We start from the raw sequence: 23689 nt of genomic DNA, 5'->3' as shown, positions 1-23689 counted from the left end.
AGACCTGCAGAAGCCTCTACTGCTTTGACTTGGCCAACATCCAAGCAGGTAACTGGGGAGAGGCAGATGTCCCCAAGCCCACCAAGACAACAGCACCAAGAAGGAAATACTTCAAGGAACCTGACAGCCACCTTTATTCCCAGGTAGCCAGAATGTAGGCTCCTGCATAAGAAGAGGGGAAAGAGCAGATGCACCCCTATACATCTTCAGAACCCTCTGCCCTGCTCTTGGGCAGCACCATTATCTTAATGGAGACGCATCTTTAGTCACTGTAAGATGACCGCACAGAAACTTCTGGGTGCTAATAGTTTGAACTAGGACAAGATTTTGGCAGAAAAAGGATCAGAGCCCAGGACTCTACCTACCACCCTTCTACCTTTACACCCCTGCCTCAGGCAGTTCCACATAAATAGAACTGAGGGAAGACAGGGGATCCAGAGTGCCCCCAGAACATGGAAATCTGAGGCACTCTAGCTTCATGTGATCCCATCCTGTTGGAGTTTGGGTCCACAGGATGGAGGAAGGCCCAGGGCAAAGAAGAGTCTGCAGGCAGCACGTGGAGAGATGGAAAGGAGCCGCAGGCGGGCTCCCCACAAGTGGCAATTAATCAATCTGGGGAATTAGTTCCCACAAAAGGAAAGGAGGAATCCAATCAGCGCCTTCGGAGCAGCGCTCCAGAGGGTGCTGAGCCAGAGGCAGGATATAAATAGAGCCGCAGCAGCTTGGTGCTCAGCACAGATGGCTCCAGAACGGGAGGTCCTGTGGCCACGGGGCTCTCGGCCATGGCTGGACCAAAAGGGACTGATGGATGAGCTCAAGTTTGTGCATCAGGACCTGCCTACTGGCCCCACTGCTAAGCAGCTTCTACTTCCGCAGCATGGGCCAATCTGTGGAAGGAAGAAAGATGCCAGTCAGGCCCTTTACTGGCCACCCTTTCTTTTACCCAGGAACCAAGAAATAAAGGCTTGTGTTTAGTTCTGTGGTAACTCATTGCTGAACCCCCAAAGCAGACAGCTAGAAAGCCTGGGAAGACCCATTTCTGCTCTGGATGGGAGAAGGTAGAGACAAATGGTGAGTTCAGCTGAGAAGCCATGAATCCTGTTTCAGAAGGAAGAATACCCAGGACGGACATCAAGACGCCCAGCTAGCTTTCAGCCAGTTCTACTTACAAACCCCAGGAGTCTGCTGCCCTCTTCCTCCTTCCTTCACTGACCACAGAAATAAACACCACTTTTCTTCAATGTACATATATATACATAGAGAAGCCCACAAACTACATACATATGCATTTGTATCTATATCTATATATATGTAAATTTGGAAGACGGGATGGAAGTCCAGCCCTCTTCCAGGATTTGAGAAACTGAAACAGAAGCAGAGAGCAGTAAAAGCCATTGCTTTCCCCTTCTTCACTTCCAAAGATATTTGAAGAGGTGAGACAAATCAAGCCAGTGAAGAGGGGAGAGGTGGGAAGGAGGCAGATCTCTCCCTGTCCCCAGTTCACTTCCTGATCTCCACCTACAGGTCAGCCCCTGGCCTTCTGTCCCAAAAGTGAGACCAGACGGCCAGGATTCAGAGGCTCCACTCTGGCCAGAGAGAGAATGAGCAGAACAAAGGTCGGAGCAGCCCCCGAAACTGCCCGTCTGCTGGCACACCCTCATCCTCCCTCACCCCTCAGCCCAGCACTGCCACTCAGGGAGCACTTAGAGTTGTGTTGTGTCACAGCAGGGTGGCATGGCCGGGGTCATCATGATCCACGCTGTTGAGAATCGCCGTCTGGTCTTCCGGAAGCTGGCGGTGGCACAGGTCTGAGAGGCGGGCAAGAGGGTCAGGCCGAGAGTGTCTCTTCTTCTTTCGGAGGCAGACGGCTTCATCGGGCCACAGAACCTGGGAGTCTGGAAGCTGCTGAGCCTGGGAGGCAGAACCGTCTAAGAGGAAAGGGAACAGGTGCGCCAAACAAATGGGAAGAAAATAAAGTGAGTGAAAAGGAAGATCATCACCTCACACACTCACCTTTTTCATTTGCTGGGACATCTATCCTGGCTCTCTGGTATGACAGCGAGAATCTCTGAGTGCGGCAGGGCCTGGAGGCCACTACAGCAGAGGCCCCCGTGCTGGCTATATGAGTAACCAACAACCTGCGCTTGATCCCTGCTCATACTGAGCCAAGAAAGTAGGATAGGTCTAGTCAAGGGGCATTTCTTTTTTATCTTTTACTTAATATTTAATATATTAATATATATTATCTACCATAGGTTTTCACTCGTATGTGGAACAGGAGAAACTTAACAGAGGACCATAGGGGAGGGTAAGGGGAAAAACTAGTTAAGGAGAAGGAGGGAGGCAAATGACAAGAGACTCTAAAATACTGAGAATAAACTGAGGGTTGATGGGGGTGGGGGAAAGGGGAAAATGGGTGACGGGCATGGAGGAGGGCACTTGTTGGGATGAGCACTGGGTGTTATATGGAAACCAACTTGACAAAAAACTATATGAAAAAAATAAATCTGTTATCTAGTATTTCTAGTATTTTTCTTTTTATTAAAGTAGCATCAGTATATTTTTTTACTGCCACTTGGGTACCAAGCATCGTTCTAGGTGGTGGGGATCAAGGCTTCTAAGAAGGGGTTGGGACTCATTTTTTCACCACCCTTGCCCCCAGCAGTGATGGATTTTGCCCAAGATTTCAGTCCCTGTAAGAGAACCAGGCCTGGCCCTTCCAAGACTTCCAGGGCCACTCCTCTGCCTCATGGCCCTTCTGCAGAAAGGGTAGTAAAGTGCTGGGTTTCTAGAAGATTATACTTAACTGTGGGGTGAGGAGGAAGAAACAAACATTACAGACTTAAAAAATACAGAAATGAAATTTTCAGATACTGAAAGTAGCACAAAGAAAGCTGAAAACAGGGCCATGTGAGAGCCAGTGACTGATGCACACTTCTACCCTCGGACGGAGTCACATCTGAGTCTCAAATGGAGCCTTCCAAAGCTCCAAGGGAGAAGTGTTCCCAACAGAAGGAAGGGCAAATGTGAAACCCCGGGGTTAAGAGCCATCCTGCCACGTTTCAGAGACAGATGGAAGGCTATCACAGCTGAAGCAGAGTGAACAGAGAACAGAGAGGCAGGAAAGACAGAGAAGGGTATTGTAAGGAATTTGAAATCTGCTCTGGTGGCAGTGGAAGTTTCTGGAAGGTTTTAATCAGGTGTGTGTGTGTGTGTGTGTGTGTGTGTGTGTGTGTGTGTTTGTGTGTGTTCCCACAGGTGCGTGCACACTGCCATGGCCGAAAGAGGATGCTATTACATTTTCTAAAGATCACTCCAGTTGCTGGGTGTAGAATATACTACAGCAAGGAGCAAGGATGGACCAGGACAACCAGTGAAGTAGCCCCTGCAATAATTAGGGTGGGGATAAGAGTAACTCAGAATTGGGTCTTAGCAGTTGAAATGGATTGAGGATATACTGTAAAAGTTGGGCCCACAGACCTTACTAAGTGGATTGCACAGGACATGTGAGAATAGGGAAAGAAGCAAGGGTGAAGGAGGCCAAGCAGTGAGGTAGGCACCAGTGCCATTTGTGAGGCTGGGGGAGAAGTGAGGAGATGCAGGTTTGGAGAGGATAATCAATAACTCTATTTTGGACAATTCAAAGGCTTATAAAATGTCTAAGTGCAAGTTCAGCAGGCAACTGGAAATATGAGACTTGAGCTTATGGAAGAGATTGGGGCTAAAAACAGACATTTGAGAGTCATCAACATATTACAGGACACTGTAACAGAACAAGAGGGAAAAAAACTTCTGATGTGGCTCTTTTTGTTTAAAAAAGGAGAGAGAGAGAGAGATGTAGATAGGTGGGTACATGGGTCTTCAATTGCAATGAGCTTAAATAGGTTGAACATTCAGCTTTGGGCTCCAATGTCTCACCCAAATCCTTAAAAAAAGCATCTTCCATTTTTCTGCCTCAGGACTCCCATCTATAAACTAATAGGATAATAGCACCACCCAAAGGCTAAGTGAGAGACAAGTGCCTACTGTCTTCCAGAGATTTCAGGGGCCTCTACAGAACACTCCAAAGAAAGTTACTCTCCAGTGGTTATTAAAGATTTGCAAGGAAACTGTGCAGCTGTCTTTTTTTTTTTTTTCTACATCCTGTCATAAGATTCCTAAAACCATTGGTAAAAAGTACATGAGGGGCACCTGGGTGGCTCAGTCAGTTGGGCATCCGACTTCAGCTCAGGTCATGATCTCACGGTTCGTGGGTTTGAGCCCCGTGTCGGGCTCTGTGCTGATGGCTAGCTCAGGCCTGGAGCCTGTTTCAGATTCTGTGTCTCCTTCTCTCTCTGACCCTACCCTGCTCACGCTGTCTCTATATCTCTCTCAAAAATAAATAAAATATTTTAAAAAAAAGTACATGATAAATATTAAGGAGTTTTCTAAGTGTAAAAAAAGGCTGAATTATTTTTGCATGATCTTAGAAGCCACCTATCACTACTGAATAAACATCAGACATATTTCAATAGAAATGTCCTTTCTACAAGATAAGGAGATTTCATTCTATCTCACTGAGAAAAGCTTGGTCATCCTACAGAGGCTGGGTCCATGCCACAATGTCCCTTAAGTATTTAGTAGGGATAATTCCCATGTCCAACTAGAAGGTCTGAAATAATAGAGAAATATATAAGGAGAATAGGGATATTTCCAAAAGGCATATTATAGAATGGGGGGAAAAGATGCTATTTATGTTGTTTAAAAATGCACTAAAACAATATATTTTCTAGAGTTATATGCACAGCAAGTCTCTGAAAGCATGCATACTACCAAGAAGGATGGTTCCTGGGTGGGAGGAAAAAATTTGGAAGACAATCGGGGACTTTATCTTTCTAATTTTTTTATTTAAAAATTATATGTATTATTTGAAAATTCATATTAAAAAGAAACAACATAAGCTGGTGGGCTTAATTCGAGAGAAAACCCAGGGCACCTGGGTGGCTCATTTGGTTACGCATCTGACTTTGGCTCAGGTCATGATCTACAGTCCATGAGTTAGAGCCCCACATCAGGCTCTGTACTGAGAGCTTGGACCCTAGAACCTGCTTTGGATTCTGTCTCCCTCCTCTGCCCCTACCCCATTTGCTCTCTGTGTCACTCTCTCTCTCTCAAAAATAAACATTAAAAAAAAATTTTTTTTTAATTCTAGAGAAAACCCAAGGTTGGGTTCCTGAGCCAAACAATCCCATAATAAAAGTGGAGAGACGTGGAAAGAGAAGATCTGCCATTTACCGGATCGTTTCTTTGACTTCGAAGAGCCCTTGGATGACTTTTTGGGCTTCTTTATCCGTTGGTATTTCAGAGCCTCCAGCCTCTCAGGTGCAGCAGCATGCCCGGGTGCAGGTGGATGTGTTCTAGAAGGGACAATTAGAGAGCCAAAGGTCAGCTCCCAGAAGGGGGAGCTTTTGACGAGGGGCTGGAAGAAAACCACACAGCCGGCCCACGGGAGGACGAGTACAATTCTATGGAGTCCTAGGGTATCTGCAATAGTTCCTTGACACCTGCGTCTTGATTACTCCTGGAAGGGAGAAAACCCAGTAGAAAGCTCCAGCAGTGGTAGGCCTACCTCAGATGGAAACCAATCTGTAGAACAATCAGAAGACCTAAAAGAGGGAGAGAGAGACTTTAATAGTGAGCCCCATCCCATATCACTCAAACCCAGAGGAGGAAGGTCAAAGAAGAAAACAGCTTCAATGCCCAAAGTTCTTAGAAATCATCACAACCAAGACCTTTAAGTGAAAAGTAAAAGGGCAGATTAAAGCAGTAGGTGAGTCATCCCACTCCAATTAACTGTCCTCCAGAAAAGAGAAGTCCAGGGCTATATGAGAAACCCAATATCCAGTGAGATGGAGGTACATAAAACCCAGCTTCTCTGGGCTTCTTCTTCTCCATCTGTAAGAGGCAGGGAGAACACGAGCAGTTAAAAGTAACAGGTACTTGTCAATCTACCAACATTTCAGCAGGGGTGTCTCCCTGACCCTCTGCAGTCTAGGCTCAGCTATGTAAGTGAATAAAAGAAGGTAAAAGTAGATTATGATGGTTAGTGTCCAAATTCCTTGCCATCGGTAGCAAGTGTCTAGTGAATCTCTACATTTTAAGACTGAGTAGAGAAACCAGGGTTGGGAAACACACCATGTATATCGGCTTCCTTCTCCCCCAGCTGCAGAGCAGAAGCTGTCATTTGCCTGATGGATCAACTATGAGGTTAGAACAAAGTTCGCAATTCGACTGGAGGCTGTGCAGCCCACATGACAAAGGGAACCAAAGGTAACTGGGGGGATGGACTGTCTGTGACAATCTGTGCATATTGGAGAGAATTTTTCAAAAGTCCTAAAATCTAGAAGACATGTATATGTTACCAACGTCATTTCTTCTTCTCAAAGTAAGCCAAACTCGGAGCCTGAGGAATAAAGGGGGAGAGAGAGGTGTCGCTCTTTCTTTCCTGACGGTGCTGGCTTTAGCACGCCATCAGGGAAGCAGGTGATTCCTAGAACCATTCTAGAACCATGGTGGACTGAGGTGAATCACACTCTTCCTCAATCCCTACATCTTCTTCCATCTCCATCACAACTAGCTTTGGGCAAATTCTGATTAAAGGGTGTAGGACAGCCAACCCTGTGAGGGGAAAAGAAGTCCCCAGGGGCGAGCAAAAAGCAATCTGAGGTTGAACAACAAATGACAGAGGGATGGAAGGTCTGCAGCCCCATCTCCCCAGTAATGGCCATATTTGTGGGGATGAAGGAAGAAAAAACTTACAGACCAATTGTTGATAAGCCTCTGGTCTCTGGGGTTTCCTGAATTAACGGGCAATGAAGCAACCTCCATCTTCTTTGATGGATATCATCAGTCCACAGCCTTTTAGTAAATAAAGTATCAAGAATCTCCTCCAAAGTTCAGGTCAGAGACAACTTGTAGATTTTCCATATTCCCCTGATAGCACAGGGCTAAGGGGCCCCACCTACATGCACACACAGGCAACACACGGTCTCGTCTTGTAGAGAAGTCCAACTCACCATTAGAAGCCAGGTCTTCCACCCCCAAAGACCCAACCCGCCAATTCCCCATCCCCTCCTCTTTTAAACTCTACCCACAGAGATCCTAGACAGCAGGTGCCGCTGCCAGGGAATCTGGAAGTCAGGAAAAGAGTGGAGATGGCTAGGGTATGAGGGAGCATGACTTTGCACTACTGGCAGAATGTCCTCACCCCCTTCTCATCCTTGACTAGGGTTTCTTCAGCTGCCTAAAAGGAAAATCAAAGGTATGAATCCGCCATTCAGTTTACCTGTCCCCTGGTCCTGGCCAGCCTCTTCAGAAAGACCACACAAGGTGAGTGGTGCACAGTCTGAAGAAGCTTATAAGCAAGTGGACCCAGGGAGCAGTGTTTAAACAACATAATCCAGGGTGACCCAGGAGGACATAAGAGAAACTGGTTCAGGGTGCCCCTGAAAATTCCTAGGGATTCTCCAAGCCAGGTGAAACTTCAAGAGATATTATTCTGAAAATTAACATAGTATTACTTTTATCATTTCTCTTATATAGCATTTATTTATCACTTACCATGCCAAGCACTGATCTACGTTCTCTACAACAGTTTTCTTTAATCCTTGCAACAACCCTATAAGGTAAATGCTATACTGATCCTATTTTCTCAGAGGGTGAAACTGAATGTTAAGCAGCTTGTCTGATAATCCAGTTGTTAAGGGACAGAGCCAAGATTCTCAACATTAGGCTAAAGTGCTCTTCTAACTTCTTCCTAAAGAAAACAGGTACAGAGCTATCTAGAAGAAAAACAGTACTTTCAGACCTCCCCTGAGAATCAGTGTGGCACAGCCAGGGTAAGACAGACCAGGGACTGGAAAAAGCTGACTGATGTTATATCTTCAAGCAAAAATTCCCAAACAGTAAATCCACTGAGAAGGATAAGCCAAATGTCCCTTGTGAAACAGCCAAGCTCCAGCCCTTCCAGGACACCTGCCGTCCGCCTGTTTTTGCTTTGGGCTCGGGGCTCAAACACAGAAACAGACGGCTCACAACCATTTAGCCCAGGACCTTGGCTGCTTAGCTCTATGCTTATCCGGAATAGTGGAGAAAAGACACAGGCAAAAGGGTTCAAAAGGCAGGCAAACCACAGATTAGAAAAGCTAAAATCCACGGGACATTTCCTGCCCTTATTGCCCTGAGGGCTGACCATTCCAACAGTTTGCAGCTGCCCGCCCCAGTCAGCAGAGGCAGTGATTTAAGGAGCATTTTCATCCTCTTCACGACTGCCTGACAGCAGACTCTGCTCGTCTGACCTTAGACTGTGGAGTGGAGGCTGAGGAGATCCACTCACGTATGAGGCATAGCTAAGAAAAAGGTCACTTTGTTCTCCATATAGAGGAGAAAGCCAGGATTGTGGAGGTCAGAGTCTACCCAACTTTGACAACAGACGGTACCTTTCTAGTGGGGTCAGGGGACAAACCCAGTGTTTGGCCTCAGAACTCAGGAGAGACTTGTTTCCAAATGGGAGCTCCTTCCTGGGCTTTACGCAGGAAAAGGGGCCCCATCCACCCTCCCAGACCCACCTGATTAGAGGCCAAAGTCGGCACTAACAGGAGAGGGGATTCAAGGGGGGTGTGAGAAGAGGGTAGCTACTGGCACGAGAGAGGGAGCCGAGAGAAGCACCAGCCTCCCAGGCGGCCGCGGAAGGGGCAGGTCCACGCAATACAACTCCCCGCTCTGAGGAGGGAGTTGGGAAGAGGAGAAAAAGGGGAGAGAGAGGAGGAGGAGAGGCGGGAAGACAACTGCGGGTTTGGGGAGAAGGAACAGGAGAGACTGAAGGAAACAGGAACAAAGCGAGAACGAACGTAGACAAGACGTGTCACATCTTCTCCAAGCAAGACCAAGTGGAGACACATGCAAAGGCGCAGCATGAAGACAGCGTCTGAAGAGGAGCCTGACGCCTCCCAATGGCCCCAGCAGCTACCGCGCCCAGGGAGCTCTCAGCAAGCAGGAGTGAGCGGTGGCTCTTGCTGCCCACCTCAAGGTCTAACTCCGAGGCTGCAGGGAGCACTTTACTCTCCTAGGCTGGGGATACTGGCCAGGCCCCGAGGAACCAATTCTCCCTCGTCGCTGCCCTTGGTTTCTGGGTTTGCCACAGCAGTGAGAGTATGACAGCTCAGCTCTCAGACCTGGCACAGTGGGGACGTTGTGAAGAGGGGGGGTCAACAGTTAGGTGAAGGGAGTGGCAGTAACAATGGGGAATGAGGTCCAGGCGTTTTCCAGGAGTGGAGTGAGAACTGGTCCTGGTGCTATCGCCTCTCTGGGAGTGCCAGAGGGGTCATAAGTGGGGTTCAGGGAGGGAGGGTAGTGAAGGTGGGGGATGGTCCAGTCACCATCCCCTGGAGCACCCACCCAGCAGGCCGCAGGAGGCCCCTCACGAAGGGAGGCTCATAACTATCTCCTGACACCCTCCCTGCTCTCTCCAGTACTAATGGCTGCACTGTAGCACCCAACCAATGGCAGACACGATCTCAGGGCCTCTCAGCTGCTAAGAATTTTATAGCTGCAGATCATAAGGGAATGTCACAGAAGTCCAGTCCTCCTTATGGGAGGCCACTCTTATGACTGAAGATTTATAGTCCTGAGTTCGGACAATGAGCCTCCCCTGACATCACTAGGTGGGCAAGGGGTGCAGACGCTTCTCAGCTAGAGAAACCAGGAGGCTCTCCTGCCCCCACACTGCTTGTTTCCAGAAGCACAGCCAATGGCGTCCATGGCAAAAAGAAGCATCTTAGTCACCATGAGAGACAGTGAGTCTCGGGTGACCCTAAGCCTCTCTGTAAGGGACTCCAAACCCCTCTAAATGCCCAAGTTCCCAGACCTCCACCTGGCAGAACACCAGAAGAGGACCAACCTCAGTGGAGAGCAGAGGAAGGAGCACAGCCCTTCACCGCTCAACTTCCTCCTGCCCAGGGGAAGCCTGTTCTCTCCCCCTGGGGAGCTCCTCCCAAGACCCTAGAGCTGTGACACAAGTTCACCAGGAGTGACTACTACAGGGACCTTGGAGGCTATTTAAGCATGAGAGCGAGGTCCACATCTCAGTCCTCTAACAACCAAGAGTGGGCTACAGAAGGCAAGGAACATGGGAAGTGGTGACATTTCCCTGCCCTTGCCCTCACAGGACTACAGGTGACCTGGTCCTAAGGAAGACCCAGCTATTGAGGGAGGGAACTGGGCTACACCCCCAACCCTGTGCTCCTTGAGAATATTAGTAAGATTCCAAGAAGACTGTGAGGGACCAGCAACCCCAGGGAAAGATCTGAGTCTCTGGGGGTGGGGGTGGGGAGGGGCAGGAAGGAAGGGCGGGTGCTATGCCTGAGGGCAGAAGAGGGTCTGTTTCTGGATATGAGTGTGGCCCTGACGTTTCCGGAGGTGCAGAGAGGCAAAGCAGATCTTAGGCATTCTAGGCCCCTTGGGGTACATGCAGGGTCCCAGGGGCTTCTGTGGGAGGCCCTGGGTGTGTTGGCAGCAGGGATCTGAGTGAGGAATACTGCAGGGAGGCTGTGGGCAGGCTTGGCATGTGGGGTGGGAGTCAGAAGCTGCAGCTAGGCGGTGCCCGAGCGTGGCCTGGTGAGGCTGTTGGAGCAGCATGATGTGGGGAACCCAGAAGCCGTGGGAACAGAGCAGCGTAGTCTGCCGCCCACAGAGGGGGTGAGGGGACATGGTTTGGATTCCCCTGTAAAGTAAGCGATGGCCCTGCCGAAGCCCCATCCGCCTGTCCACCCCCCCCGCCCCACCCCAGCCGCGGAGCTCCCTTACCTATTGAGCTGAGGAGAGGCTTGTCTCGACAACACTGCCCAGATAGCTGAGATCAATCAGAAACAAAGCAGTTATCAACACGGGCCGTGGGGGAACCACCCACGCACACCCAGAGGGGAGGAGGGGAGGAGCACAGGGGCCAGAGAACCACAAGCGAGGCCAGAGAATGGGGTGAGGGGAAGGAGAGGAGAGAGACAGAGAACCAGACGGCACGATGGACGAGGCAGATGGGCGCTGCACAAAGCACAGACAGGGCTGCGGCGCACAGCATCTCCTGCGCAGACAGAGGCACGGGGTCCCGTGGGTGCGCCATGCCTGGCGTCCTAGCTAGAGCTCTCCTCCACCTTCTCCACCTGCCAGGAGCAGGGGGGAGTGGGGGGGGAGGCCGTACTTCCAGGTACCAGAGAGGGTGGGAGTGTATGGGGCAGGGGAAGGGCGCTGGGCTCCCTCCTCTCCAACCACCTCCCATCCTGCCTACCACCGAGCCAGCCTCCTCTGGAACACTCTGCTCCCCTGCACAGGCGGCCACATCAAGAAGAGAGACCAAAGGACGGAACCGGAGAGAAAGAGAGAGAGGGAGGGAGGGCAGGAGGGACCGGGGGCACTACAGAGACGTGGCAAGCCCTTCGGAGCAAGTCAGGCCAACCCAAAGAAGATGGAGAAGGAAGAAAGACAGACAGAGAGAAAACCAGACTTGAGGAGGAAGGAAGGGGCCAGGGGAGGAGGAGGAGGGAAGAGGAGGGCTGGGAAGGAAAGATGAGAGAAAGAGAGGCACGGACGGGCGTCCAGGCCGACTCTGGTACCTGGAATACCAGCTGCTACAGTTTAGTGTGTGCCCTCTCAGGCAGGCTGGTCGCAGGAGCTTGTCTGTCTGTCTGTCTGTCTGTCTGCCGCTTCCTGCGAGGCACACAGGTTGGGGTAGGGTATGTGGCTCCGGGCACACGGTTCACAGGCCTGAGATTTTGCCCCCAGCCTCCAGGATGCACCCCCTGAAGAGTCTGGAGGAGGGGGCCCAGCACTTGCTAGGCTGCTAAGGGCAGGAAGTTGGGAGGAGGAGCCCCGGGCCTGGTGGTCCAGGGAAATGAGGCTTCAGGGTCCTGCTTAGCAGGGAGGACAGCCCGGGGAAAGGAAGGAGGCTGGATACCAGGTCTCTGGGTAAACCCTGGAACCACCCCCAAAGCCAGGATCATGGGGATATGATCTCTAAGCGTAAGTGAAGTGACCCCTCACTCGGACACACCACACCCTCCTCCCCTTGCCCAAGTGTGTCCACTCCACATCACCCTGGGAGCCTCCTGAGATCTCTGGGCTGAGTGGAGGAGATCCCTCATGCTCCTGGCAGGGTACCTGGGCAGGTAAGCCCCACCCTCAACCCCATGCCCACACCCTGTCGATGCCAAGACCAGAACTCTCCTGAAGGGATGCTGCAGCATGTCCAGACAAGCCCTGTCATTTGGGTTGACGGAAGGGGTGGAGAGCAGGTAAGGAATGGGGGGTGGAAGATGACCAGGTGGAGGTGGGCAGGAGAAACCAGCTCACACTCACCCTGAAGTAGGTAATGGCGGTGGGGGGGGCTCTGGTCTGAGCAGCTCCTCCCCCATCCTTCGAGGGGAAGGCGTCTGTCCAAACACATCCAGGTTGTCCGCAGGCCCTGCAGGGCCCGGCGGAGGGGAGGGGTAGCCTGTGGCCAGAGTGGTGAAGCCCATGGTGGGTCGGTAGCTGGGACTCCCGCTGCGGCTGCTCTGGGAAGGGGAGCCAGTGGACGGCGTGGACTTGCGAGAGAAGCTGACAGCGGCCGGCGGCTGCAGGGTGATCTCTGACATCTCTGCCTGCTGCAGGAGGCCCGGGCGGGGCCGGGCCCGGGCGGCAAGCTCAGGGGAGCCAGTGCGGGAGCTGAGGGGACTTTGGGTCAGAGGCGAGAGCCGGGAGGGCTGTAGCACCACTTGATGTAAACTGGGCTCGGCGCGCCTGGCCTGCCGGGGGCTAGGCCGGGGCCGGGGCTGGGGCTCGTACCACCGAGTGTCCAGGCCAAATGTGCTGGGGCCGCTGTGCCCCCCCGGCTCAGCCGGCTCGGGGTAAGGCAACACGGGTATGCCCATACCTTGGCTGGTATGTCTTAGCTGCCCTTGGCTCACCAGAGGTTGCATAGGTCTGTCCTGCCACTTAGCGGAGGTGGGCGCTGGGGCGGGGCCTCTGCCTGGCGGCTTGCCTGCCCAGCCCTTGGGCGCCTCCAGAGACAGGATGCCCGGGTAGGCCGCGGGCACCTGTAGGGAGGTGGGGGGCAGTCCTCGGGGGAGGCAGGCCTTGGGCTGCAGACTCTCGGCTACGTCACAGGGGTGCAGCTGGTGGGGAAACATCATGGCCGGGGTTTCCAGTCCCCCAAAGGGGAATTCTGGCCGGCCCCAGGGCTCAGGGGAGCGCCCTCCCGTGGGTGTCTGAGTCAAGGGCAACGTGCTGTTGGAAGCGTTCTCTCCGTTTTCCTCAGGAATGGTGGGGTGGCCAAAAGGCCCCTCAGTGTGCAGGGGTGGGGAGGACATGACAGAGCTCAAGGGGCTGCCCACTTCTGGCATGTAGAAGGGTGGTGGCTCCACCTCCCCGGGGCTGCTGCTGCTGAGGTACCCATAATACTGGCCATGGTGGAAGGGCCGGGGGGCAGGAGGTCTGGCTTGGCCTGTGGCCTGGAGCCGACCTTCCAGGCCGCCGGGGCCCTCCAGCCCACGGGGCTGGAACCGAGGGCTGTATGCTGGTGGTGGCAGGTAGGACTCCTGGCTGGATGACAGAGGGGTCAGCTGGGACTTCAAGGCAGTCACAGATGTGGGCACCAGCGGGTCCTCGTTCTCCTCGTCTGACTGGCGGAACTCGGGGTACATGTCTGTCTCCTCGGCAAAGGGAAAGCCCTCGATGCGCCTGCTCTTCATCGAGGGCTCCATCTCGGAGGGATCCATCACAAAGCGGCCATCAGGGCCTCTGCTGATGAGCTCAATGGGCGTCGTGGCCTCAGCCTCAGCCTCAGCCTTGGCTACGCTGTACTTCTTGCTGCTGATGGCCCTCTTGGTCTTCTTGTACAATGACAGCTCTTTCTCCCGGGTGGGACTCAGCATCCTCTTGGCTGCCGGCTGGCCTTGGTCGTCAGAGGACTCCGACGGGGCCCGGAGAGTGCGGATGCTCTCAGGGCTCACCTTGCCAGATGACAAGCTGTGGGGGTGAGTGAGGGAGCCGGAGAGTGAGGCAGGGGACACCTGGCTCCTGCACTTTCTTCCTTCTCTTAACAAACAATCACAAACATCCAAGATAATACTAAGGAAAAGGGGCGCAGATGGGCTGCATATTTTGGCATGAAATACCCTGGCCAACTCTCCACTGCCTAGATGTGTGCTGGCCATTTTTTGAATGAACACCCACATTTCTACTTTCATTCTGACCAGCCCTTACTGTCTGCCACAGTCTGTCTAGTCACACCTCTAACTTCATTCCCAGGGTGCTCCAGCAATGCAAACCCATCTTAATATTAACTTAAGCAAAACACACTTGGGGGTGCCTGCATGGCTCAGTCGGTTGAGCGTCCGACTTCGGCTCAGGTCATGATCTCGCGATTCGTGGGTTCGAGCCCCGCGTTGGGCTCTGTGCTGACAGCTAGCTCAGAGCCTGGAGCCTGTTTCAGATCCTGTGTCTCCCTCTCTCACTGACCCTCCCCTGCTCATGCTGTCTCTCTCTCTCTCTCTCTCTGAAATAAATGAAAAACATTGGGGCGCCTGGGTGGCTTAGTCGGTTAAGCGTCTGACTTTCGCTGAGGTCATGATCTCGCGGTTCGTGGGTTCGAGCCCCGCGTCGGGCTCTGTGGTGACTGCCAGCTCAAAGCCTGAAGCCTGTTTCAGTCTGTGACTCCCTCTCTCTCTGACCCTCCCCTGCTCATGCTGTCTCTCTCTCTCTCTCTCTCTCTCCTTCCTAGAAATAAATAAAACATTAAAAAAAAATTTAAAAAAAAAAACACACTAAGAAGGCAAATGTATTAGGATGGAAAAAAAATCACAGAAACACGTTCCAAAGCTAAAGAGATTATCCACTAATTTGGACTGTCCACTCTACTGCTCCCTCTGTTAATGTGGACAACTTAAAATTACTGTGCAGCTCTCAACAATAGCCAAAACATGGAAAGAGCCTAAGTGTCCATCAATGGACGAATGGATCAAGAAGATGTGGTTTATCTATACCATGGAATACTACACGGCAATGAGAAACAATGAAATCTGGCCATGTGTAGCAACATGGATGGACCTTGAGGGGGTTATGCTGAGCGAAATAAGTCAGGCAGAGAAGGACAAATATCATATGTTTGCACGTATAGGAGGATTAGGAGGAACTTAACTGAGGAACAAGGGGGAGAAGAAGGGGGGAAATGGTGGGGGAAAGGAAGGGAGGCAAACCATGAGAGACTCTTGAATGCTGACAAAAACTGAGGACTGATGGATGTGGGGGGGGGATGGGCATGGAGGAGGGCACTTGTGGGGATGAGCACTGGGTGTTATGCGGAAACTAATTTGTCAATAAACTATTTGTAAAAAAAAAAAAAATTACTGTTAACAGCAAACAGTTTGGAAACACTTGTCTTGGGACTGAGTGGGACAAACCACCTGCCTGTCTCCATCCTCCACCCTCCACCCATATACCACAACAGCAGGGGCACTTACGGAGACTCTAAGCTCTTTCTGCAGTGAGTGATGGAAAGTGGAGGATCTGGAAGGAAAAAGAAAGGGGAGATAGCCTACTGAGGCCAGGGACACAGAACTTGTCTCAGGTGTCCTCAGGGTCCAGAGCAAAGCCACATAGGGGATCAAGCCCTTCCAAAGGTAGGCATCTTCGGGTCCAGTCCAGAGTCCCATGCCTACCCCTACACCTGCCCTCTCTCTTGCTCTGGCCCCATCACACCCTCCCCAGCATTCTTCTCCCTTACTCCCTCTTCCAGATCAAGACCCACTGGTAGTTCTATCCGTAAAACTCCCAATTTCCCTATTCTCAAGGGGGACCATGTTAAAAGTGGACCTTTTCTCCCAATGGGGAGCATTTGAAACTGGGCCAGATAGAGCAGGGTGGTGGGGGCAAACACCCACCTTTTTTGCGCTTGAGCTTACGCTTGCGCTGCTTGTTGACAAAGCAGGCGGCCAGGGTGCTGAACAGGATGGCAGCTGCCAAGAAGCAGATGGTAGCTACGATTCCAGCCAACACAGGCCGAGCTAGCCCGTCATCGGTCAGGTCCGGCTGTGGGAAGATGTCTGCAGGGAGGGGTGAGGAACATACATGACTCCCTCTCTCCCTCTTGTAAAAGCCCCCACCTACACTGACAACTAGCCCCCAAATACTTTTCCCTACCTCTGTAGAACAGACAATGTTAAAGCTCAGTCTCCATGCTCAACTCTAGCACTTAAAGAGGTTTGTATAGATGGGGGAAAGAAAGAAGAAAGACAAGTTTACGGAAGTCAAGTGAGCACTACAGAGCTTGTAACGAAGAAATCACATCTATACCTTACCCCATAAGGGTAATAATTTCAATAATAATCTATAATTGGCTAGTGCTTTTTGCAAAGGGCTCTCATGCATGTTACCTGATACCCTCAAATGAAACAGAGCACATGCTATTGCTCTCATTCTCTCAAGTAAAGAAACTACCATTGGCTGAGTTTGAGTGACTTGCTTATTACTTAGATACTGCAGATCAGTGCCCAAACCACAACACTGTTACTCTGCTCTCCCATTGGTGTTTTCTGCTTTCTGCCATGTCATCTTGACAAAATGAGAGCCTAGATGTGAAGGTGACTTAAGGGTAAAATACTATAGCAGGTAGAAGGGGTTGTGACCACAGAATCCAGATCTGTTTATTTCTAAGTCATTATAGCATAACTGAGCAACTTCTACAGGGAAGGTTAGCACGCCCTGGTCATCTCCAGTTCAGAATACTGGAGCCAGCAGGGACATTCAACACAGGTCTCACTTCATTTTACAGGTAAAGAAGTGAGTCTCACTTTGTGCCCAAATCCACAGAGCCTGTTAGTGGAGCCAGGACTAGGCTCCATCTATAGTATCTGGACTGTACTTTAAAGTCAGTTATGAGTGCCAATCTTTAGGTTCTGTGTAGTCTGATATATTTAGGCAGAACCCTTTATTATGTCAATATAACAATGGATGAAAATAATCCAAATCACACTGATGAGTTGAATTGGCAAATGAATGCTACAGCTTTTGGGAATGGGGGTGCTGAAAGATGGGGGTGCTGAGGTCACTGCACCTTCATCCACCCATGGGGAATCTTCCCTATACACAGAATAGTCCACTGATGAAAACCCTCATAACTTCTATCCTGGCCTTGGCTGCAAACTCTCTTCCCTGTTCCTCCATCTCTTTGAATCTCCTCCATAGAGGGAAGCCAAGACAGAGGTATGCTGAGTTCTGTGCCTATAGCAGGTACTTTCGTATAGAAAAGAAAAGAAAAGAAAAGAAAAGAAAAGGAAAGAAAGAAAAGAAAGAGAAGGAAGGAAGGAAGGAAGGAAGGAAGGAAGGAAGGAAGGAAGGAAGGAAGGAAGGAAGAAAGAAACAAGAAAGAGAAAAAGAAAGAAAAAGAAAAAAAGAAAAACAGAAGGCCATGGTGCCTAATGTGATGCAGAAGTCACAACCCACTGCCCCAGGGCTCTGGTGACCCTTCAGTCTTCCCTTCTTCTCCCCCAAGTCTGCCTGCCCTGGTGCTCTGCAGCTCTGTGAGTCCTGCTGCATGAGCTTCTTGGCCAAGCTTTTAGCCAACTGGTCCCAGAGGTCTTTGTGTGAGCAGTGCCCACGGAAATGGTGCCACTGCTTGATCACTAAGCTAAGCCTCTTCCCATACCAAGGGAGCCACTTCACTGGGCAAGGGAGGGCTTCTGCAGTGTTTCAGGCAGGAACTATAGCTGGAGAAAGATGTGTAGAAATGGGACCAGGGCCAAGAGAAAGAAAGATAAATGGGGAAAATGCTAGGGAGTTGGCTTTATTTAGCCTGAAAAAATCTAGGGAGATGAAGGAGTAGAGGAAAACAACACCAAACAGCAATTTTCTAAATAAAACCACCATAATTATAAAGCAGTCTTATAATTGGCACTCAATAAATACGTGCTGACCTGTTCTCTCTCCAGTTCACCGACCCAGCCCATTACAGAGGACAACACTGGAGGAAACAGGGATTTTTATAGCAAAAGAACTTAAATCAAGTTCTTTTTGACTACTATAATGAGATTAGCGACATTTCTTTCTGCAGCTATCTTTTATAAAGTGTCATAAACGCAGGGCACCTGGGTGGCTCAGTCTGTTAAGGGTCCAACTTCAGCTCAGGTCATGACCTCACATCTTATGGGTTTGAGCCCTGTGTCGGGCTTGTTGCTGTCAGCTCAGAGCCTGGAGCCTGCTTCAGATTCTGTCTCCCTCGCTCTCTATCCATCCCCCTCTCACGCTTTGTCTCTCTCTCTCTTAGAAATAAATAAACATCAAAAATACACACATACATACATAAATAAGAACTGTCATAAATGCAGCTCTTTAGCTGGAGAAATCCTCTCCATTAAGGACACGGAGGAATGGATTGGGCTTTAAGAAACACTACAACTCATAGCTTCAACCAGAGCTCTCCATTTTTTCCAATTCAGCCTCTCTCCTCATATTAGCTGTCTCAGTGGGGGATTCCCACATGGCTCTTACCCCCACAGTTGTAAGAGAACCCCCATCCCAAGTACCTGTGCTGGAGACGCCGGCAATGTTGCTGGGCTCACTGATCAGATCCTGCATGACGGCCAGAACCCGGAACTCGTACCAGGTGTCCTACAGCCCCAGGGACAATAGTGTGTCAGCCCAGGAACCTGAGACAGCCACTGGCCCACCACTGCACCCACCCTGCAATGACCTCTCATGGAATGGGGCACCCAAAGCAGTGGCATAGTGGAAATGTTGAACAACTAGCTCTCAGGTTAAAAAAAAAAAAGTCCTGATTTGAAAAAAGCATTTGCCAATTTCCATGGTAAAAATACTCCTACCATGGCAGATTTCAATTTACAAATATGAGGTCACTGAAAGCAGAGTTGGAAGAGATGCTCATATGGGCTCTCAGGAGCCCCCATGCTATCATTAAATGAGTGTCCAGGGAAGGAAGACAGAAAGACAGATGAGACTGTTTCCGTGAAATAAGCTGCTTCCTCTCTCCAGCTAAAGACATCAAAGTTTAAAGGGGAGTCAGCTGGGGGCGGGAGGGAAATTCCTCCAGGGACTCTAAACTATTAAAGCAGGGGTCTTTCCCTGGGCAAAGCTAGAAGACAATTCTTCTGGGAAATCCTTTGCCCAGCCCTAGCAGGGAGCTGAGGTCAATGTCTAGTTACACAATATGGGCTCTTAACCTGCCCTGCCTGGCCCCAGCTTATGTCGGTACGGCCTCAAGGCAATAAAAGTCACTGCTGCCACACACTGGTCCTGAGTCTGTGGGACCTCAGTTGCCATGAACTGAGGATCCCAGACCTTGATAGCAGATCTGAGAATAAAGGAATTGTGGTGTGGGGCAGCACATGGCTCAGCCATATACACCTGACTTGGGTCACTCAAAGCTTCTAGTGACTCCAGAGAGTCATGACACTTCCGGAATTTAAGCACAGCAGCAGGGAAAGCCTGGGCACCTCACCTGTGACAGATCCTTGGCAAAAAAGTCTCCATCAGTGCCTGGGATGGCACCATCTAACGTCTCCCAGTGTTCCCCGACACGAAATTCCATGATGTAGCGGTCAATGGGAAAGCTGTGATTGGCAGGGGGGAGCCAAGACAGGAGCACACCCTGCTGGGTCCGATTGGCTGTGAGGCACCTCGGTGGGGTAACCAGCACCAGGGGTTCTGGAGTTGTGATAGGGAATGCTGTGGCACAGAGGAGAGAGAGGGAAGGTATGTGGCGGTGCTGAGGCCATTGTACCCTCGCCTCCCTAACGTGCCATCTTCTGGCTCATTATGTGTCCCTAGGGCACTGTGGCCCCAAGGCAATGGTCACATTGCCATGCAGGAGTCATCTCAGGGACAAGAGTGTCACATAAAAGAGTCCTCCTCGCCCAAGGGAAGTGGCCCACAGCCGCATGATTCTACTTTCTGAGCACTTCTAAAAACACAGATGAGGGAATGGAGGGTCTCAAAAGGAAAACGAAAACAAAAACAAAACCAACAGGAACCACAGGGTGGGAGTGGGGGTGGGGTTGGGAGATGGAAGAATTAAATGTAATCTTTTAAATAAGAATCTTTAAAAAAAGATACTACAAAATGTATCTTATGTTTTCCCCCAAGGAAATGGGATTGTCTTCTCATAGCACACTGTCTGCTCTCAATTGCCTTCTTGGCCCAGGTGGAGAATAAAAGGGCCAAGGAGGAAAGCTCCAGAGCAGGGGTAAGCATCCCATCACTGCTGCACCTCCCGGTGGCAGTAAAGGATCCAAGAACAGGCTGGAGGGGTGTCACCTGTTCACAGCTGCCCTCCAGGTGGGATGGAGCAAGCCACTGTGTCCAGGAAGGGTTGGCATGACTAGAAGATTCAACAGGGAGAACTGGCCACACTCCTGTCACCAAATGAGGCCAAGGGCCAGAGGAAAGAATAGGCAAGAGCACAGAAGGAGGAAGGATTCCCAGCCTGCCCCATGAGGCCACAGGAAGATGCAAACATGTGGCTTACCAAGGAAGGATAAATGTTAACAGGAACCTGGCCCAAAGTGCTCTGATGTGGGGACAAAGCACTATGGTCCAGGCAAACCCCAAAGAATGGTATGACAAGTCCTTCTTGGGAGATCAAATGACATGATGATGTGAAGCACGTAGCAAGGTGCCTGGCCCATAGTAAGAGGGAAAAGTTAGCTGCTAGGACCATCATCACCATTACCGTCTTTACCCAGCTCCCCTAGGAAATATCCTCAAGACATCCCAGCCTGGGGTCCTCACCTAAAGTGTTCACAGTGACCACCTCACTGAAGGCGCTCGTTCCCAGCTTGTTCTGGGCCAGGACGCTGAACTGGTATGCTGTCTCAGGCTCCAGGGCATCCACTAGAAACCAGCTGGGTCCCGGTGGCACTGGCAAAGACAGCCAGTCATGGGGCCCAAACTGTGCCCGCTTCATCCTGGCCAAAAGAAAGAGAGAGGATCGGGGACAAGGAGGTGGGGTGGGTTACACTGGAGACATGAGGGTGCATGCAAGGTCCTCAAGGAGGTGGCAATGGGCAGACCTGGCCTTCCCTGGCTTTAGGGTAGAAAGAGGAAATGACCAAGGTGGGGTGACCTACCCAAATTTGGCTGTGCCAGTCTTCAATGCCGGTCACCAGCCACCACTGGCATCGCCTCTACTAAAAGGAACCCTTAGATATAAGTGACATTCAAGATACTGGTCAAACTACCAATTGCATTTTGGGAGGATCTCACCCTAGTCACAGCCCTAAGAGTGGATCCGCCTTAGGAGAATAAGGACACTAGGAACAAGGCAGGTACCATCACGAAGTGAGGATGAGCAATTCAGCAATGGCAGGACTAGGGAAGGAATCCAGGTGACCTCAGCTGCCCACCCTCCCAGGGCAGCCAAAAGTGGGAGGTAAAGTAACTCAGAGGGCTCGCTCGGTCCAACACGGTTTGAGTCATTTGAGGAAGTCTAGGGTATATGACAAAAATGACCAGGGGTATCCCCACAGTAAGGACCAGGATCCTAAGGCCTTAATGGTTAGAACTCACATTCAAGGGTAAGACCACACTGTATATGGAAGACTCTGGAACTAAGGGTGAAGATTAGCCTTTGTCCCACACTGCCCACCTAACTCTCTATCCCTGCTGTTTACAGGTGTAGTGCCCTGGCATCACCACGGGGAGGAGACATCATCCTATGGGACTGAGACCCTGGGCAGCTTTCTCCCTGAGCTACAACTTAGTGGACGCCCACCCACCGGGTTCCCTCTAGGTTTAAATGCTCACTACCATGAATGCTTAGGAATTTGAGCTGAGGCAGCAAAAAGCACAGCAAAAAGAAGCCAGTGCCAAATGTCTGAGTCAGTACAGGGAGAGTCAGAGGCAATCAGAATGACAGGAGGGAAGGAGCCCTCCCCAAACTTTGCAACCACCCTTCCCACCCACGCCCACCCCACCACCCCGGGCACCAAAGCAAGTGAGCAAAGTGTGATAAAGCGGTGCAGATGAGCAGCGGTGCGGAGCAGGACTGCAAGCAGTGAGGGAAACCCCAATCTACTCCCGGACCTGCCACGTGGATGTCCCCAAAGATGGCTTGGCCATGCCAAAGGCCCTTCCCGGGATGCACAGCCACCCGGCAGCACCATGACTCTTGCAGCAGTCACCTGGCAGGGTTGACAGGAGCTCCCCCCACCCCGTCCCCCACCTTGCCTTGGGAGGAAGAGAGATTAAGGGGTATAGGATGTTCTGGATGCAGCTCAGAGAGTTCCCCACACTAACCATCTAGGTTATTTGCCTATCCAGAGCTCAAAACATCTAGAATATTCAGGACATACCCCCCAAAACACCATGATGGGAAAGAGGGCAGCTTCCTCTTAACCCCCTTGCTGTTGAGAAGTAGAATATCAAGGGCTTTCCCTGAATCTCCATGAGTTGCCCTCTGCAGGGATGTTTCCTCCTTCCTAGGCCCTGGTCGAGCCTGGCTGGGAATACATACCCATGAGGCAGGTCTGAAAAGGAGGAAGTGAGACGGCTCATCCTTCCCACTCAAGGATGTCCCATGCTGCAGGTGGCCAGTTCTTGGCTCAGGATAGGAATATGGGGGAGGAAAACCCTTGGGTGATGGGAAGGAGGTCTGCTACAGCCCTTCTCTCCACCTTTTCTGTGCCTCCTGACCTCAGCCTGATTTATGTATGCATCTTTAAGATCCCTAACCTACCCCAAGGTTTAGACAAAGATCTCAAATCACATCTGGCCAAATTAACAGCAGAGATACAAACACAATAGAGACACAGGGTCCTAGAGAAAATGAAGATGCTGAAGACGAGGCCAGAAGGCAAATACCACTACCACTTCACATCAGTCTCTGGAACCACTGGGAAAGCGAGAGAATAAAAATTAGATTCTACGCTTCCAGCTGGGCCATTTCTCAATGCCCTTGAAGATTAGGAGTCTCTTCCAGACTCCAGAGGACAGAGAAATCTACAAGAAGCATGAACCAAGGACACAAAAAGGGGTAGTGAGATAAGCTGAGGAGAGAGCAGCAGAGGGTGATGGTCAATTCAGGCAACAGCCTAAATTGGCATCCAAACCTTCCAGGCTGGGAATGCAGAATGCCCTGAATCCCTCAGATGTGCTCATCCCCCACAAGACCTCATCACTAAGTCAACACACCTCACTGCCTGGAGGTCTAGCAGGCAAAGAACTGTATCCTTCTCACAACGTCCACCCGCCCCAGGGACTGCCTGAAGTCGGGGGTTGGGGGAGGGAGAAGCAGAGAGCAAAGCATGCGGGGGTGACTCACAGAGGTCCGTACCAAACTGAGAATGTCTGCTCGAATCCTCCATCATAGCCTGGCTCCCAGGACACGTTGGCAGTTGTCATGGAGACCTGGACCCGGACACTGCCCGGGGCATGGGGGCTGGTGCCTGGAGACCAAGTGGAGTGCTCTCAGACTGAAATGAACTGGGCCCAGTGAGCTGGGCACCCACAGTGGCACTGCGTAGTAGCAAAATGCAGTGTCCCAAGTGGAGCGCTCAGGGGTGAGGGATGCTGAGAGGCTGATGCCCTGAGCAGCAGCACTGCAGAAGGAAAGCCGTCCCACTGTGTCATTGAGTCCTTCTAGCAAGATATGACACGAACATCAGGAACA

General features: G+C 51.0%; 1 protein-coding gene across 1 annotated transcript in view; it reads right to left on the bottom strand.

Moving 5' to 3' along the window:
• Positions 1–1666: 1666 nt before the first annotated feature.
• The window catches only part of IGSF9B (immunoglobulin superfamily member 9B), a 48500-nt gene continuing 26477 nt past the window's right edge, over positions 1667–23689 (bottom strand). The window contains exons 12-20 of the mRNA XM_039253797.1: positions 23342–23465; positions 20812–20987; positions 19523–19749; positions 18591–18675; positions 15951–16112; positions 15531–15576; positions 12388–14037; positions 5275–5396; positions 1667–1928 (exon numbers count right to left, since the gene is read on the bottom strand). Of these exons, the coding sequence (XP_039109728.1) occupies positions 1720–1928; positions 5275–5396; positions 12388–14037; positions 15531–15576; positions 15951–16112; positions 18591–18675; positions 19523–19749; positions 20812–20987; positions 23342–23465 (2801 nt within the window). The 3' untranslated portion in view covers positions 1667–1719. The remainder of the gene's footprint in view (positions 1929–5274; positions 5397–12387; positions 14038–15530; positions 15577–15950; positions 16113–18590; positions 18676–19522; positions 19750–20811; positions 20988–23341; positions 23466–23689) is intronic.

Source organism: Hyaena hyaena, unplaced genomic scaffold (assembly GCF_003009895.1).
Source record: "Hyaena hyaena isolate Hyena2069 unplaced genomic scaffold, ASM300989v1 scaffold_465, whole genome shotgun sequence".
Classification (NCBI taxonomy): domain Eukaryota; kingdom Metazoa; phylum Chordata; class Mammalia; order Carnivora; family Hyaenidae; genus Hyaena; species Hyaena hyaena.
Note: the sequence above shows the minus strand (reverse complement) of the source record. Positions and strands in the feature narration are given on the sequence as shown.